Genomic DNA, 19,727 nt, shown 5'->3' on the forward strand with positions numbered 1-19,727 from the left:
GTTTTCTAGAGATATTGAAATCACGGTACTAGTATACTTGTTAACTGCAAAAAAGGGGTGAACGCTGCATTTTTGAGTACAAATGTCCCACTTGGCACAAATGTTCCTTGAGTCAAAAGAAAAAGAATCGTCCAAAGACACACGCTGTATCTATGCAAATAAGCAAGTAATTTGCATAAACTTACATTATTATGTCGATCTATATAGCGAAAGCAAGTATTATAACAATAATATTGATAATAAGAAATATAGATATAAAAGTTGCTTTATTATACGAAAAAACGCCGGTGGCTTTATAGCACGATATTTTTTTATTTAGTGTCGAAATACGGAGAGGGGATGAGGTAAATTCGGATTGCTCCCGTGGGCGTAGGCTTAAATAAAAAAAAAAACTTTCTTCAGGAATCATGTTAACTGATGTCTCATACATCTGTCTTTTCCAAGTCGATATACAAGTCAAACTGCTTTTTGTAAAATAGCGGGAGTGCCGCGGGGGAATGCAGTTTTGCCACTTCGGGGTCTCCAAAAGATACATATTTTAATAAAGTTAAAAGGGAATCCAGCCTTGGCAATAAAATGGTGTGATGGGAAGGAGAAAAATAAATTAAACAGAATGGTCAAAGTTTGAAAGAAATCGGACAAGCAATAAGAAAGTTATTGCTGTTTTTAAATTGAGATCACTAATACTATGTAGATTTCGAATTGGCAACTGGGTAAGTAAATTATGACAAGGGGCAAGGACAACTTTCCCATAGGCCATGTAATTTATTATCAGGGATTTGTGTTTTTTTTCTCCTAAGTACCCATTCTCCTGGGGCAGTAATCTAAATATAACCCAGATAGTATATTGTTTTATGTCCTCATGAAAGAAAAATATAATTTGAAATAAAACTTTTGGGAAAATGACAATTTAGCCAAAATATGTATTAAAGTACATGGAAGAGTAGTCCTTGCCTTACATCACTATGACATCCCATTATGTGGCCAATTTGAAGTCTCCCCTGGTATAGTGATTACCAATATTTACAACTTTTAAAAATTCTTAACTTTCTTGTTGTTTGTCTAATATTGTTCAAACTTTCAGCTATCAACTTGTCTGATTTTTCTTTTCCTTATAAAAACAAGTTTTTATTTGGGTTGGATTCCCCATTAAAATATGGATTGAGGTGGGGTAAATTTGTCATGATTCATGTGCCAAAGCTTTATTAAAGCAGTAACCTGCAAAGATATGTCTCCTGTAAATTTTCCAAGAGAAAAAAATGAGAAACAAATAAAACAAATGGAGTTTTACCGATACCGAAATGCATTTTGCCCGTATATACCATAGATTACGGTGTGGCAGACACATCAACAAAAGCGATACGAGAAGCCGATGGAAGCTATAGTGTTGGGATTGTGTTATCTCGAATGACATACCATTGATCGCTTTATTTTCCAATTCGTGAGTGTGACTGTGACATAGAGGTTGTTTTGGTCTCGTCTTATAGCGCAATATCACGTCTTACATTTTGACATATTTGCCCTCTTCCTAAGCAAATTAAGACACTAATACTGTTTATGAAGCATATCGATGTTCTCGCTAATATATTCTCTTTCATGTAGAATGTTGACATTGTGTATTAATTGCTGTTATTATAAAACAGTTCAGGATTCATGAAAAAATACTCTGTTTTAAATTATGATTTGTATATAGAATAATGTAATAATATATATAATTTATGTAAATTTGGTAATAATAAATAATGATATCCCAATCATTTTATGACAATTTTCTTTCCTTTCTTACCCTTAGTCTTTATATTTAATTTTAGGGCAGTTCTTGTTAAATATATATTCTTAAATACTTGTTTTCGCTATATCGACATAATATGCAAATTTATGCAAATTACTTGCTTATTTGCATAGATACAGCGTGTCTCTTTGGATGAATCTTTTTCTTTTGACTCAAGGAATATTTGTGCCAAGTGGGACATTTGTACTAAAAAATGCAGCGTTCAACCTCTTAACAAGTCTACTATACAGGAGGGATATGGGAGGGAGACTTACAACACAGTAGGTTGGACAAGTAGTAACTGATACTCCTGGGAGAAGCGGGTTGAAAGGATCTCCACATTCGGAACCGCTGCAATCGTAGCAACTGACAGTTGCCATGGTTCCTGTATATGGAAAAGAAACCACCTTAAATGTCAAGTTTACTCCAGAAGAAATTTGATTTGAATCAGTAGAGAAAAAAAAGTATAAAACTGCTGATTTCATAACAGTCAGCTGTAAAATAAGAAAGTTGTGACATTTTAAGGTGGAGCTGATTTTTCACGAAAAACAGTTATTTGCACAATTCAGAGATAAATGAGAGAATCATTGATGGCCTTCCTTCCTTTTTTTTGTTGTTGCAAATCTTGCATAGGGCCCTCTTGTTTTAACAACAAAATATTAAGAACAATGGTAATTCCACATGTTCAGGGAGGAATAAACGTTTGTTTCACACAACAATGAACAAAAGAATAATTCACATTTTAAGAAATGTAAAAGAAATAGTGAATAATGTAATCGGTGTCGTCATTTTCATACTGACCATGGCTCCGTAACACAAAGATTAGCGATCAATCGCTAAATGAACTGACCAATCACTATCAATGTTACACGCGCATTAGGTTTAAAATACTGACCAGGGACCAATCAATGCGGTTCTTTCGTATTTGCAATTCATCGCAAACCTTTGTGTTACGGAGCCCTGGATGTGAATATAGTTGTTTTGTGAAATTAAGCGAAACTGTAAAACAACACAACTTTCGTGTTTTCGAACCGATTTTGATGGAATTTTTAATGTTATGCTTATTTTCTTTTTCTCTATTTATCCCAACCAACTTTGCGTTGGGGTGAAATTTAAACAATAAAGATACTATGTAATTGAAAGAAAAGAGTCAAATTAAACGAGTAACCCACTTAAAAAAAGGAATGACCAGCAAACACACTTGATAAATAGTACATCATGTTTCTACATTCTTGGAGTAGAACAAAATTGTTAATAATTATAATTTCGGGTACCAGATAGTTTGGGAAAGACTGCCTACGCAAGAAATCCATCGAAATGTGAAACTTGGTGTCATAACTGGATTCAATTCATTTCAATTAAATTTAATTTGCTTTCATCCGACAATGGAAGGAAATAACACTTTTTTGCTTGTTCCAGGGGGGCGTTTCATGAACATTTTTGTCTGACAAGTTGTCAGATCTGACATCTTTCCTTGATTCTGATTGGCTGAGAGGTACTGTTACTATAGTAACTGTCGATAAAATGGGACTTGTCGGATAAAACGTCCGACAAGTCCTTTCATGAAACGCTCCCCAGTTTATTATATCTATTTAAAACATACACTTTAATTTTCTTAGTTTTGGCTCAGTAAAAAGAGGGAGATTCAGGTCAAGAGAAAATAAAAGGACAAATAAACAGGAAAAAAAAAGAGAGTATCCTTACCGGCGATCAGAGAGGACAACAAGAACGTAAGAACGAGCAGCAGCTTCATGACGCGATGGATGTCTTAATGTTAGTCTCTGGGGGAAAAAAATGTTAAAGTTCGAGGGAGCTCTCCAACACTTTGTTTGGTTTTTCATCTCTTCTAAAAAATGATTATGGATTTTGTTGTATATTTGATTAATGATTAGTTAAATGTTTAATAACAAAATAAATAAATGACCAGATATCCAAGTGTATGTAATTTTAATGCTGAAAAACACGATGGCCTCTTTAAATGATGATTAGCTTGCTCTTTTTTCGAAAAAAAATCGTTACATTAATGTAAACATCCATGGAATGAATTAGCGAATACTCGTAGAATTATGAAAACGAAATGTTTGACTGTCTTATTTAATTCTCTGTTCTAAATCTTTAGAAGAGTCATTTTTCGAATGCTATGTGTTTGATTTTATTCAGAACTTTCATAAATAGGTAACAAATTTTGAATCTAACACATAGTAACAAATTATTTTGCTTGAAACAAAATTGCTTTTTCCACTCAATTTGCTTGAACCAAAATAAATTTTATATCGTCATGATCGTGAGAATCCCTTGACCTAACCTTTTAAATATTAACGGTTTCAAATAGAAGACCTTTGTATTGATGGAGTGAGCACAATTAACAACTTGGAAACGAGAATACTGCAGTTTGACTGGTCAAAACATGGACCCACCACACCCAACCAAAATCCAACGGTTCCCCTGCTGGGGACCTCGTAAGGTGAAACTTTCCACCGGGCAATGCCTTAAATTATTTGCGCCTATTGCTTTAGAGAACAAGTCCATCGATAGTTTTGTCTTTACAAACATATGGACATATCTATATTCACTGCTTGCATGGGTGGAAATCCCAGAATGGACTCAAAACTGCTGACTGCTTGCGCAATTGACTTTAAGAAATATCACGTTTCACAATAAAAAAAAACAAAGTGCGTCACCCGTCACTTAATAATCATTTCATTTAGCCATTTTAACAAATTTAGGGCAGTTTGGGTGTTATCCTTTTACCCACTTGTCATGCATGTGTTTTTGTTTCCAATATAATCCATCATTCTGCAAGTTGAATTATGTTCAAATTTCGTTATTTTCTATACAAGACAAACTAGAATCTGTTCGTACATTTGCAACAATCAACGGGGATGAATCGAGATATCCAGGTTGGGTGTGACCGTATGGGTGATGCTAATTCCTTTGTTAAAAATACATATTGATAAAACAGCCACCACAGCCGACGCGAGGGATTCAAAACTATATTCTTCCATTGTTACCTTTAGTGTTATTCTCACATTTATCATGAAACATTTCATGACATGGAGCCAAAGAAGAACACACTAATGTACACCGTTGGCAGGTGGTTCGCCTTACCTACAATGACGCTACAATTATAATCTGCTGTATAATAGGAAACTCAGAATATACAGTGTGTCTCTAAAAAAAGTAAACCCAACTTCAACTTCAAATTTTCAGAAAACTATAAAATATTTACACATTATTTTTTGCATGGTTAGAAAGTCCAATAATTCCTCTGTCCAGTCATATCATTTGCGTTATCTAACTCTCATGCATGACTGAGCATGATTCAAATAGTGAATGGGTGTGAATTCATCACTGTGGCAAGTTAGAATTGCAGCAATAAGTCTATGTGGGACGTCATCATGAGCCCACCAGGCCCTTGCGGATTGCTCCACGTCGCGACGTGGGCTGGGGCGAAACAAAAGTGCGCCAAAAGTCATTTTGGGCAATTTCAGATTTTTAATTGTTATCATGCCCAGCTGAAAGACAATACTTCGAAGAATATTTCAGCAAAATATTTCATTCCGGAATTCGCATAAAGGTTGTTAATTTCCTACCTCAAATCGTAAAATGTAACATTTTTCAAAATGTCACGTATATGACATCCGAGTTAAAAAAAACAGGCCATTTCACAAGAGTTTTTTCATGTAGGAATCTGAAATGGCTCCCACATAATCCTGATATATTCTTTTTTCATGTGAAAGGGTTCAAATGAGATAAAAGACATCTTTTAAGAGGTTTATATGATGATTTTTCCTCGAAATAGGCTGAAAAATCCATGTTTTTGCATTTTACAATATATTCGTTTAGATTTCCGTGGATTTCCGTCTAAATTCTATAACCATCATTTTTCCCGATGTCTAAGCTTTAAGTCGATACCAAATTTAGCTGCCCGTTTTTGCCCGTTTTTATGCTAGAGCCGATTTTACTTGCCACAACACCCCAGCTCATTGTGGGTGTTTACCATTCCATCCATGGAAAACGTTGCTTCATCCCCGATGGTAAAAAAACTGGAGGAACTGTCGATGTAGGTTGCACCGGTTCACAAACCATTGTGAAAATTGAAGTCGTCTGGGAAAATCAGCTGGTAGAAGTTGGTGCTGAACATGATATGGATGGAGATGCAAATCCAGTCTTGTTATTCTGTTAAAAGTTGCACGTGGTATTCCAGTATCATTTCTCCTGGTGCTTATGCGTGGGTTAACTTGGATGGCCTCTCTTACCACTTTGATGTTTTCAGCATCTGGACCTTCCAGTTCGTCTGTGGCCAGAGTGTCCTTTATTCCTGTTCAAACTGGTTCTGTTATCAACATAATTTTTCACATTGTACCAGATGGCTCTTTTTGTTGGAGGCTGCCTCTCGGGGAACTGCACCCGAAAAGCCTCTTGAACTTCCACGAAACTTTGTGTTTCCTGGTATCGAGTAAACAGGAATACTCTCTGCTCAATTGTCAAGTGTACCATGATTGGAAAGCATGTGAAGTGTGCCTGTGTTAGGAACAACCTTTGCTGAAGTTGTTATGTAATCATAGGCCTAACATATGACAAAACCTTAACTTCAAATAGGCCCTGAATGCATGAAAATAGCAAGAAATAACTTGCCACAGTGATGACTTAAACATGTTTAAGGTATTGTTTAACTTTGTGAGCAGCCGATTTAAAAAATTCTCAAACCAAGATGAAACATGTGTATCAGTGCATGTATTAGAACTAATAAACCCTGAAAACAACCATTATTGAGAATGAAAAGCTAAAACTACAAGGCAAACCCCGATTTTGTAAATAGGCGTCTTATAGACGCCTAAATAGTACACTTAAGTGTATGGGATGAAATTAAGATGGTGTTTCCGGTCACTTTATATTTCAATTTTTGAAGCACTAAATAATTATTTTCGAACGCAATTTTTTCTGGGCTTCATTTTTTGTAACATATCCTAGACACAGGTGACAAGTGTGACCTTCTAGCTCAGATTTTTTAAAAGTCAAACCAATGTTAACCAATCACTTTAACCATCGGCCTAACATGTGACAAACATTTAACTTCAAATAGGCATTGAATACATGACAATAACAAGAAATAACCTGCCCCAGTGATGATTTGACACCAGTTCACTAAGTTGAATCATGCTCAGTCATGCATGAAAGTTAGATAACCTAAGCGATATAATTGAAAAAATGACTTATTGGACTATCTAACCATGAAAAAATAATAAGTATAAGTATTTCATAGTTTTCTGAAAATTTGCTGTTGAAGTTGGGTTTACTTTTTTTTTTAGAAAAAAACACGCTGTACATTTTTTTGCAACCACTCAAATAAGCAATTTGCTTTTAAAATGCCAAGGAATTGTATTCAGCTTCGCTTTGTTCAAATGTTAACTTTTACTTTGAGAACTATTAAATTAAAACTTTTAAATTGAGAACTATTCATTTTTAGAAACATTATGGTATAAGTGACATTATAAATCTTTTTCGCATTGATGATGGAATATTTCCGTAGCACTATGGATTTCGACATTCAAATGCGCAAAAATGAAATTATCCGATTGTTCTCAAATTGTCATTGATCTCTGATTTTTCTTTGCATTAAAGCATTCCATGGTTTTAATTCTCATTTAATTACTGACATATTCCTATTAAAAGAGACTTGAATGTTGTAGATTTTAAAGCAAAATTAATTACTAAAAGAGGAAGTTCACCCTTAAAAAAAATTATTGTAAAGCTAACCAAAAAAAAGATAAATAAGATAAAAACAATATTGGTGGAGGGTTGAGAAAAATTTAGGGAAGATGTCAAAAAGTTGTTTGATTGTTATTCCGTGCTTAATACGTAAAATGCGAGCATCTTCCTATGTATCATGAAGAAGAAAAATCAATGTAATTCTATCAAAAAGGAAACTTTTTAGTCATCATTAACCATCATAAGCTTGAAATGTAAGCACTTTATATTACAGACCATTTGGGGCGGCTGCTCGTTTATGACGTCACAATTATTTTTTTTTTCTAGTCTTTAGAGGATTTCCCTCAAACATTCATGAATAATTTTGGTTATTTTTCTCGTGTTTTACACCAAACTTTTCGTCAGCGTGAACTTCTCCTTTAAAAGCAGAGATCATAAATATTGACTGCAATCTGTAGTTTCTGAAACAATTAAACATCTAATTCTGTTCGTCATAAAATAACATCCCTCCATTTTCTGTAGATCTGAGCAAGCTAATCATGGGACCATTTGTTGCTGCCCTCTTTGCTAATGGAAGTAATTGTGTCGTGGATGTGTTGATAATCGAGAGATTTAATAATAATAATAATAATATAGGATTTGTATAGCGCACGTATCAACCTTGCTGAGCGCTCAAGGTGCTCCAATATCACCCTGGCTGAGCTAGTCTGCCGATTCTGGTGCGCACAACTTTTTGAGGAACTACTTCCTGTCGGTACCCATCATACGGCACCCTTTGCCACAGAACTAAAAAAATATCAAAATACCATACGCCATATCTTGCCTCACCTGGGTCAAGTGTGGATAAATTTCTTGCTGAAGGAAAACACGCCATGTCTAGCATTCGAACTCACGACCCTCTGTTTGAAAGGCGAGAGTCATAACCACTAGACCACGACGCCCCTACAGTTCACTGAGTGTTGTTTTCAAAACATATTTTATAAAATGTTTAATGTCGCATGCGTACAAAAACGAAATATTTTTAGGTTTGAGTTTAACAGATTCAAGTATGTGAAGTGAATGATTTGGAAAGTACTTCAGATGTAAGTAACAAAGCGAAATACTGTTCTAGCATATGAGATACAGGACCAAGCATCTAATAAAATAAAATAAAAGGGCTCATGGGGATATTTTCAGATAAAGCGATAAAACTTTATTCTATATGCCAATCTTGAGAACTATCGGAAGAAATAAAGTCAAATTTGAATTATAAATGAAATTTTAAAGGCTTATGTATGAAAAACAGCCAATAACCACAATCATTCTAAATATCGGACTATTAGTTGATGCTGGGGTAGAAGTTACTCTACCGTTTACCAAAGGTTAGACGACTTGAAAACAAGATCATACGGCACCCTTTGCCACAGAACTAAAAAAATATCAAAATACCATACGCCATATCTTGCCACTGTTCGTTTATCGTGTATGCCTGAATAAGAGGTATTTTATATCGAAACTTTGAACTTCATGAATAAACTTTGTAGAATACATGTATCTCGTATTTATTTAGTTTGTATTCCAGCAAATGCCGATAATTGACATTGAAATGTCTAGTGAACCCTGAAGGGAAGAGGTTTAATTCTAAAGTAGAGTTCTTAAATGCACTTCACTATTCTACCGCAAATTCTGGAAAGTGTAAATACGGTACATCCATTCATAATTTTCTTTCATCACTGAACAGTGTAAATAAAATAAGTAATAGTCAACATAATGACGTATAACACGTGTTTTCTTTTTCAGTCTAGACCTACAGTATATAAATGTTATTACTAACAGGAAAGTCATGGAAGTAGGTCTACATTTCCATATCTTCGAGCTCTAATTTCAATTTTAGACAAAAATGACTCACATACTACAGTAAAGCGAGTGTGAATTTCATGACTTACCAAGGTAAAAGGAGAAATGATTGACCTGTTTGCCCCTTTTTTCGAGAAATTTGCTTGTATTCTCCGCAGAAGAAGGTACTGCCAATGATAGAACTATCGATATTAGTAAATACGTTTCATATCCATGGCGGGTTGTCCCAGCAACAGTAATCATTGCTCACTCGAGCGATTGTCATTGTTGTTCGTTTACATCCAAGGAATAATGATAATGATAATAATAGAAAACCTCTTAGGGGTACGAAATGGCGAAGGAGAAGATTTTCAATTATAAGGGGCCCGTTGCATAAAACTTTTTACCTGAGAAAACTCAGGTTGTTTTTACCGGAGTTTTTATCCCTGTGTTAAAGTCAATGGCAGAAATCAAACTAACCTCAGTTTTCAGTTTTTACCGATATCGAAAATACTGGTCGGGTAGATATGATAAAAATTATTTCATTCCCGTCAAGTTGGGTAAATATGCAACTTTTTTTGCTGAAAGTTATATTATAGGACTTATAGGGGGTCTACTTCAAGAATCCGAAGGGTTTCACTTGGGCACCCTTGAGCATTTTTGTTTATTGACGCTATAGGCCACGCCCACTTTTAACAAACTTTATTTTTTATAAATAGGCGCTGGTCTGGTGCTGCTAATAGCGAGTTTTCGGTTTGCACGTCGATTAGTGGACTGCGACGAAAGTGCGTCAGAAAAGTCTGTTTTGTGTTTACGGTATACAGAACCGCTGTGGCTTCAATCAATGGGCAAGGATGTGATTGCTCGTTTACTACATTTCGAACGAGCGTGATCTGAGCGAAATCCACGGTCGTCATCACGAAGTTGACGTGTCAGGAATGGCTTGCACATGCTCAGTGTCTTCAAATCATGTGCTCGACTGACTTTGTATACCATCAACACAAAGCAGACTATGATGACGTACTTTCGTTGCAGTCCACTAGTTGACGTGAAAATCGAAAACTCCCTATTATCAGCGTCAAAAGACCACAACTCTGGTGCGGGCTTTAATTTTTTTTTTTAGCTCGCGCATTCATAAAATCAAAATTGTAGGCCTACAACTTAGCCCGGAGCTATTTTGGACCAGTAAGTTACCGAAAGCGGTAAAAGGCACACCTATATCTTTGTGACCCCCACCCCCCCCCCCCCTGGAAAATTGGCAAGTCCCCAGACACAGACCCTGATTCAAACTTTCATCAACGAGTGGGTCTCCACGCAAAGACTAACACATATGAAACTTGTAATAATAATATGTCTGCAAAGCGCTTAGAGACGTCGTTCCGATGTATTAAGCGCTATATAAATGCGGAATATTATTATTATTATTATCATTAACTTGCTTTTTTTCAATTCAGGCAAGAGGGCCTTCGGTACACAAAGCATATTTGGCTGCACATTCAGACCCTTAACTTGAGTGAAGGGTTTACACAACAGACTAGTGACCCCCACCCCATGGACTTATTTAAGAATTGCATTAATTGCTATCTAATTACTTTGATTAAAAAACAACTTTGCTCTATTTATTTTAATCATGATTTATAATTTGGCAAAACTATTGGGTTACTTTTCGTAATTTTATGATGGTCACAGCAGACCCGAAGATCAAACTAAAACGTATAAGCAATCACGTTTTAACCTTTCCCGTAGATTCGTGGGAGATTTGTTTCCAGTACAAGCAGTTTTCTTTTGTTTGTTGGTGAACCGGTGTCCATCCACTTTGTGAATATTTTTGGGAAAACCCCTCTTTTCATATTAAAACCTACAATAACGAAAAATACACATGTCAAACACATTAAACAAAGGATCTTTTGAAATTCTTGTGCAGTTAGCCAAGGTTTATTTTTTACAACTTGTATATGCACACGTTTTTTTCACAAAAGGAAGAACAAGCGCAAGAAGTTTAAGTAAACCAAGCGAAATGAATCAAACAATAATGGCATTGATGGCATAAGAAAAGTAAACAAATTAAAGAAAGAAAACTGTTTCGATGTTATTGTCATAAGAACGCAAGAGCATTCAGCCGGGCATTCAGCCAATCAGATGTCATGTTTTGATTTCCATTTAATGTATAAGATACAATCTTGTAATTTCTTAAATTGACTTGCAGCGATCTTTCCTGATTGTTTCTTCCCAAATCCAGAGCAGAGTAGATAATCTTGATCTTCTAGTTTACGAGGTGGACATTTGTGGTGTTCCGGTAACCCTATAGCTCTTATAAGCATGGTAAGTCAGTGATGTAGCTGTTTAAACTTTACCACGTAATGACCCCTTTTCTCATATTTTAATTTTATCTCATATCTCTTTTCTCATATTTAGACTTTTATACATACCCCAGCTGACTTAAAGACGAGTACATCACACATACTATATCAGTTTAATCGGCCAATAATAACATTGGAAATTTAAAATGAATAAAGTGTATTGCTTATTGAATGTGTAATCAATATTTACATTATATTGGACCGCCTACGGGGGGGGGGCAGTCTGCCCCCTTGACGAGCCACAACCCATGCAAAGGACGTATCCCTACCCTCTGACGAGGTTGAAAGACCTTTTTTGACCCCCCTGACGAGCTTAAAGACCTTCATTGCCCCCCTCACGAGCTTGAAGACCTTTTTTCCCCTTTTTTTTTGCTTGTCAATTTTTTTGGCAGACGGTTTTGCCCCCCCCCCCCCTGTGAAAAAATCTTAGGTACGCCACTGCCCTAACGAGTGGAATATTTCTGGTATTTATTATCATCTATTTCACCGAATTTCATAAGTCAATTTGAAATTTAGTTTATACCTAAGAGGTTTTTATAATACTTGGATGCTCTTTCTAAGGGTTACATTATTTTTTTATTGCTCTTCGTTAAAGAAGTAATATGATTTGATTCATGAATCAGGTTGCTCCATTGTATGTTTATTGTTTTCATAAAAATCTTAATCACTGAAATAATTTAAAAGATCAAAAAAGGGAATGTCAAAATTTCAGTTTTTTATCAAAATATATTATATCAAACAGATGCTTCCGACACCCTTGGCAGTTTTATTCATAATACTTGGGGTCTCTTACAGAGGTAAGTTTCTATCAAATTATTTTATTAATTCATTCTAATGATTGTAGGCAATCGTGCATATCAACACAACTAATGGTCTGTACAAGAATCTTCCGATGTTACTTGTTGAATTCGTCATGGAAACCACTTAAGCCCCTTTTACACCTTCACGGAAGCAACACGGATCATCCCGGATTGTCAATCCGGGGTCATCCGTGTACAGTCTGGGACTACCGTGTACACTCCGGCTACTCATCCGGCGCCATCCTTGATGTACCGGCATGTCCGGGAGAAAAATTGAACATGTTCAATTTTTCATCCCGGAGTACACAGACTGATAATCATCCGTGTTCATCCTTGTAGCCTCCTTGTACATCCGTGTAGCTACCGAATGCATCCGGGAGGCTCCTTGTAAGAACCGGGTGATCCTTGTTGATACCGGCTTTATCCGGGGTCAAATGTTTGTATTGTTTGCGTACATGAACAATAGTCCGTATTCATAACTAGACAAGACCAATATTGGGAGAATTTGAATTCAAGGAGCATTTTGGGGTAAAAGTGGAAACCGGTCTATTTCACCTAATTTGAAGGTGCTGAATCTGATAAGACCGGTTCCCAAGCCAATTTTTAATGTCTTGACCACCTAATTTGCATAAACAAAATGGCTGCCAAATTGACCATTTAAAATCTTATTTCTACAATATTCTTTTATAATACTCGCTTTCATCGACATGGATACTGCAAAATCCTGCATACATAACATGTACCATTCGGGAAAATTTGTTATTTCTGTTTGCGGCTAATTAATTATGCATATTTTGCAATATTATGTATAATTTGATAATTACACCTAAAAAGTTTATTATTTTGGGTACAAATAGCATTTGTATCATTATGATAATTGTTTGGCCCTTAAATATAATATTTAGGTCAATTTTTCTATGTATTTTATCGTCAGAATACTTGCCTAATGTACTTGATATATCCCAGTACAGAATGTGAGCAACCGTTTAAGGTCCGTGTAATGACCCAGTAACATCTGTGATCATCCGGGTATTCCGTGTTGGCTCCGGGAGCATATCAAACAGGATCCCTATTGCTACCTTGCCTATCCTTGTAGACTCCGTACTTTTCCGTACATATCCGTGTTAATAACCAGTTAACTCCGTACTCACTCCGGGAATGCTAGGAAAATACAAATTTGGCACCCCGGATCATCACGGACTGAGATCCGTGATGATCCGTGTTGCATCCGTGAAGGTGTAAAAGGGGCTTAAGATATTTTTTGTATACTGTACATTGTAGGCACACATGATCGGAGATTCATTTCATGAATGGCACGTTCAGGTGTGTTTTTATTCTTGATATCCATAAATTTATTACCCTTCTCGGGTAAGTAAATGAAAGTAAATGTTCCTTAATTAGACATGCTGATAAATAGTGTTATTTCGCGTTATGTAAATAAACTATTTTTTTTTCTTTTTGATGATAATTTTTCAGATGTGTCATTTCTTAGAATTAAGGTATACAAATTTGCTATCAACGGGAGACTTTTATTCTTACTATCAGAAAACGATTGCAAAGATTTAAAATGGAATTCAAAATGAAATGACTTCAATATGAGTTGAAGATCATTTATTTCCTAATTCGTATTCATTTATGATAAATCCAATAAATTCCAAGAGAGAATGCGAAAATGCAATTTGTGGATGAACAAAACTTTTACGAAAAATAAAAATAAACGCAAACTTTAGGGATTTTTTTTATGAAACTGGTACTAAAATTCATGCTGTATCAATTACTTTTAAAGTGAACGTGCACTCTTAAAACAAAAGGGTCAAATATCCTCAAGCTGATACTGGTTTTCGTTTCATGAGAATATTCTAATCGTCCGATCTTGATCACTAGGGGAGGCAATCACCTGCTATCGATGCCTGAATCTTGCATCAGGAGACGATGTACTGCACACTGGACAGGTTTCTTGTGAGGGTGGATCGTATGGAGAAGAAGTAGACTGCCCAATAAGTCCTTATTTTCCTTCTTTTGACCTAGGCTGCAGTTTCAGCAGTGTCACCTTGCGATTCATTCTCAATGGAGGTGAGAATGATTATTTATGCGTGAATCGGCTTCAATCTGCTGTCCGCCCATTTCTCAATAATATTGATAATGGCGTGGATTTATAACGCCACACACCGCCAACAATATGCCCATGACGCCAGCACCTTTTGTTTTGTCAATTCATGCAGTTCTTAGTAGTAGGGTCAATATTGGTTTGATCCACCCCCCCCCCTCACACACACAAAAAGTACTTTGCTGGCCACTTTTGAATTTCAAGATATTGGTATGGTTGAAAATGTTTAGTCGTTATTTAGTGTTTCGTCTTATTGCTCCCAGTCGTATTGCTCAGAATCGAAGAGCAACGCATCTCTTTTTAGTGCAGTAGATGCCTCGAGGCTAGTTCAAACTATAGTTTTTCACACCCTAACTATATCATTAAAAATAATTTCGTCTGTCAACATTTTGGCATATTATCGCATGAAAAAACAAATGTTAGTTCGCCACCTTCTTCCCCCACTCGTCCATTGCTTACAAAAAACACTGTTCTGAATAATGAGAAGGGAAAAAAAGCTCATGAGCGATGTCTAAGATAAAAAAGGAGTCAAATTGTGACCCATTTAATTTTATTCCCATTTCTTTCCCTTAGGGTAATAATTTACACATAATATACTTAAAATCTTGAGAAGCATTTAAGAAGAGCAATCAAAGTGATCACAAATTTGTCGTTTACCTCTGATAATATCCAGCAAATAGCAAATAAGGTTGCAATAATCCAGTTAATGTGCAAGTTTGCTCACTGCAAACATTGACCAAAACTAACCATGCTAATCATGGTTTAACTTCTTAGGAAGTAATTACTTCGATTCATACAACCGTTTTATTATTTACACAGAAGAACACAACGCCTCCTACCTGTCACGCGATTGTGCCATCATTCCCTCATCCGACGGATGTTACACTATCGATGAAACACCTGAACCCATAGTTGAAGTGGATTTATTATTCCTAGAGAACAATCACACCTATTGTTATTGCAACCACAACCTCTGCAATGGCGACTTTGACGTGAGCAACGCTCCAAACCTTGACCCAGATGGCATGACCGGACCGAACGGGCCCAATATAAACCCCTCTCGGCTACCTCCTGTATCACCAACAGGAAGTGCAGTTGCGACGTCGGCTTCCAAGACCCTTCTACTCTCAGCTCTAGTCGCCATTGTCTTTGACCAGTTGTAGGATCATTTATAGGGTTTGTTTGTATTAGTGCAAGGATAAAATACATAAAGTTTAATCTTATTCTATTTTTTCCTTCCTATGGTGATTAAAAAAATAAAATAAGTACACAGCAACGCATCTAACTTTTTTATTGGTTAACAATGTTAACTGTACGAATTGTGTTATGAGGCAATTAGTAAAGTAGCGTTTATCATAAGCGATTACATATACACGATTCATCTCCAGAATTTATAAGAGTTGATCCGGGACACAGATTAAAAAAAGTTAAACAGGCCTTGGGTTAACGAGTAAGAGGACTAGGCTCGTTGATGACGACTTTCTCACACTATTTGGCTTGACCATAATCTGAGTAATGATGGCTTTCAACAATTGACAGATGAGAGGATATAAAGACAGTATATCCAACTCGAAGATTTTTTCTTAATTTCATTTTATTTGTTTACATACGTTTATGAAATTTTTGAGTTCTTCTCATTGAAATGAAACGTTTAGAATTGGGATTAGAATTTGAGTTTTATGGAGAACGGAATAAGAACCGGGATGTGTTCCCTGACTGATCTGATAATGATCTGATAGGATCACTACGTCCACTCAACGATTAAATAGGCCTGACGCAAATCTTGACAGTAGGAATCAGGTATAAGCAAAAAAGGTGTTGCGTGCCCTATTCGAGATTTAAGATAATCGACTTATTTGAATAAAGTGGGGAAACTCATATTATAATTTTATGTTCATTGGTTTCACTTTGAAACGGCGTTTGTTGTGTTTGGGCGTGACTCTGTAATGGCCTCCTTCTGGGGTAATTTTCTTGATACATTTACCCATGAACAGGGGACGTCCCCAGTCAGAAAATCATGCCAATCCATCAGATTAATTCAAACTGCTTCATGATGTAAGTCATTATGAAAGTATCATCATCGAAATTTTTATTTATCGGTAACATAGGAGGGCATATTCTGTTTCTGTTTGTTTCTGTTTGTGGTAACTCCCGTACGAACTCGGCAGGACAGCATTTTGCTGGTAAACGCCAAGCTGGTATATAACCAATTACCTTGGAAACATTTTACGTCTAGATTAATCAGTCATAGTGGCTGACATTATAGACGACAGATATCACTCTTGGGCCTTTTTATCAAAGTGGATACAATGGCAGAGTTGGGATTCGAACTCACAACCTTGCGATTATGAGTCCAATGCTCTAACCACTGGACCACACGACCCGTGTATCATATATCATACCGAGCTTTACATTGGCCGTTCCGTTTTCGTTCGAAATAATAGTTTATTCTTGCCTGCATAGCAGAGTGAGACTTTAAGCGCCGCGTCAGCATGTTGAAAGTCAAAGGTCATTTAAGGTCAATGATCTTTGGCCATGTTGGAGGTGATCATTAAATTGCTGTCATAACTTTCAAAGTTTATGAATATAGTTTATAAAATATGTACATAAGTGTAATCAGGTATCACTGACAATAGGTCATATGATCAAGGTCAAATTGTTGAGGACAAATTATACAATTAGTAGTATCAAACTTAGTTACTGATCCTTTTTAATAATCTAAAATAATTTAGTTTGATTAATATTACCATTTAAGTAACAATATTTGTTTATTTATGTTACTAAGTATTGTAATCTTTGATTTAGATTTTGACTATATTTTCATGTATGATGTGATGATTTATGTTATTCTTCATGTTTTCATCAGGTCATTGATGAAAAACAGTTTTATACTGATCTTTGTACCTGATTAAATATGTTCTAATGAATAAATAAATAAATAAATAAAAATGTCATTTAGGGTCAATAAACGAAGTATTGTATAATGAATGGTGTTTTTTGTGAATGATTATTTCATAGTAGTTTCAAAGTCAGCGATGTTGCTATATTGAATCGCGTAATGCACGTGTGACTGCCAGAGGCGCTCCACTTGTTTAATATATATATACATGTACATATATGTGTGTGTATGTATGTATGTATATATTCATTTTTTCAGACACTATTTTACTCAATGGCAAAAAAGAAGCTGCTGTAAACTGCTTATCTAAAAAAAAGAGCCAATGGAGTAAATAAGAGAGTCAAAAGGGACCTAAGCTTTCGATCCTAGCAGAATCTTCTTCGGAGGCAAAATGACAAACATATAAGGTGGAACAAACATAATATAGACCACAGACATTCAACAGCAACACTGGAACAAGGAGACAAAAGGGGCATAAGTGAGAAGAGATGACCAATCAGGTTAATGAAGGGGATGAAAGAAAAGTAGTAGGCAGACACAAAGGGAAGTTAGTGTGAGTAAGGCCAAAGAAAGACCTCAAGCCAAGAGGGATTAAGATAATGGGGCAGGCAACATCAAACAGGATCTGGAACAAAACAGTGATACAGGGTATGAGGAAGATATGAATAACAAGAGAATTAGTGAGAGGTGGGTCGAATAGGTAACAAAGAAAGGCATAATAAACTTGTGCATAAAAGTGGGGAAAAAGAGGAGGGAACAACTGATAATGTGCAAAAGATGATAGAGCATTAAACAAACTAAGAAAAGAAAGTAAGTGTAAAAAAAAATCTGTAATACAAAAGTATATAAATATATCCAAAATGAAAAAAATGATATATATACAAATGGTGTAACTGATATTGTAATCCGCTGGGTGTGAAGGGAAAAAACAAAAGACTATATAGTAGAAAAAACCCTGTATATATGGAAGGGAAGCAAATTGCCTAAAAGGGTAAAAGCAAATAATGAAGCTGATGTTGTATGAGAGAGGGGGCGTATTGAGAAAAAATAAACATAGTAAACATGAAAAAAGCAAAATAAATAAGTGGTAGATCTAAGAGGTGAAGGGAGAGAACAAAAAATAAATAAATATAAAATAAATGTTATATCGCCTGAATAAGGGAGGGAAAATAGGAGATGAGCTGTATGAGATATGGGAGGAAAGTAGAGGCAGAAACTAAAATGTAACTAATCTAAGAGAGCTGAGGAAAAAAAACATATGTGTATACAAATGGAAAGTGGATAAAAAGGATTAATCAGTCGTTCCCCTCTTGGATGTTCAGGCCATGAGGTTGGATGGTGCGAAGTCGTCTCATCCAGAACTTCTCTCTGCTAGTACGGACTGAGTCAGGACGGGTACATCTTGACTTGAGGTCTTTCTTTGGCCTTTCTCACACTAACTTCCCTTTGCGTCTGCCTACTCCTTTTCTTTCATCCCCTTCATTAACCTGATTGGTCATCTCTTCTCACTAATGCCCCTTTTGTTTCCTTGTTCCAGTGATTCTGCTAGGATCGAAAGCTTAGGCCCCTTTTGACTCTCTTACTATTTTACTCAAACAACACAATCTTAGACAAGCAAAACCAAATTCTGCTTAAATTGTCTGTACCATTCACATTGAACATAATCACTTGAGGGCATGAAGCAGCAATTTTGACAATAAAAAGCAATATTTATTACCGACCTGACAAAAGGAATGATATATCTTGTTAGAAATTATGTTTTTAGACAACATTTTACTCATAGATCACAATTACGTGTATTAATGGCGCTCACTCCTGTGAGAATCGGTTTCCCAATTCCCATTGTACATAATTCCTCGCACCATTTTGAAAGTTAAAATACAGTGTTTAACACAAACTTTATTGTTTTTTTAGTCAGTGTCCCATTTGTTTATTACTATTCATGCATTCTAGTGCTCACCCTTGTGACTTATGTGGTCTTTTCTCACATTGTACATAATACTGTTAGGCTCGGTGGCAGCCATTTCAAATATCAAAATACTGCATTTATCACATGGCATGATAAAAACATATTTCCTTAATGATTAAGTTTTTAGTCATTATTCTACTCGTTTATCTTTATAATATGCATTTTAGTGCAAACCCTTGCATGTGTTTCCCCCATTGCCATTCTACATAATACTGTTAGGGCCAATGGCGGCTGTTTTAAATATCAAAATACAACATCTTATCCTGTACATGACATAATAACTATATCGCTTGT

At 35.8% G+C, this 19,727-nt stretch overlaps 1 protein-coding gene and 1 long non-coding RNA gene across 2 annotated transcripts; one reads left to right on the top strand and one right to left on the bottom strand.

Annotated features, from left to right (window-relative positions):
* Positions 1 to 2,041: 2,041 nt before the first annotated feature.
* LOC121420302 lies at positions 2,042 to 9,574 on the bottom strand. Its single transcript, XR_005970738.1, has 3 exons — positions 9,409 to 9,574; positions 3,476 to 3,552; positions 2,042 to 2,156 (listed from the first exon to the last, which is right to left on the bottom strand). It is a non-coding gene; the product is annotated as an uncharacterized LOC121420302 (long non-coding RNA).
* Positions 9,575 to 11,443: 1,869 nt separating this feature from the next.
* Positions 11,444 to 15,906, top strand: LOC121420800. The gene is made up of 4 exons (XM_041615436.1): positions 11,444 to 11,620; positions 12,401 to 12,455; positions 14,343 to 14,531; positions 15,385 to 15,906. The coding sequence occupies exons 1-4, from the start codon at positions 11,618 to 11,620 to the stop codon at positions 15,726 to 15,728; spliced, it is 591 nt and encodes a 196-aa protein (XP_041471370.1). The 5' UTR covers positions 11,444 to 11,617; the 3' UTR covers positions 15,729 to 15,906.
* Positions 15,907 to 19,727: the final 3,821 nt, after the last annotated feature.

The sequence above is a fragment of the Lytechinus variegatus genome, chromosome 8 (assembly GCF_018143015.1).
Source record: "Lytechinus variegatus isolate NC3 chromosome 8, Lvar_3.0, whole genome shotgun sequence".
Taxonomy (NCBI): Eukaryota; Metazoa; Echinodermata; class Echinoidea; order Temnopleuroida; family Toxopneustidae; genus Lytechinus; species Lytechinus variegatus.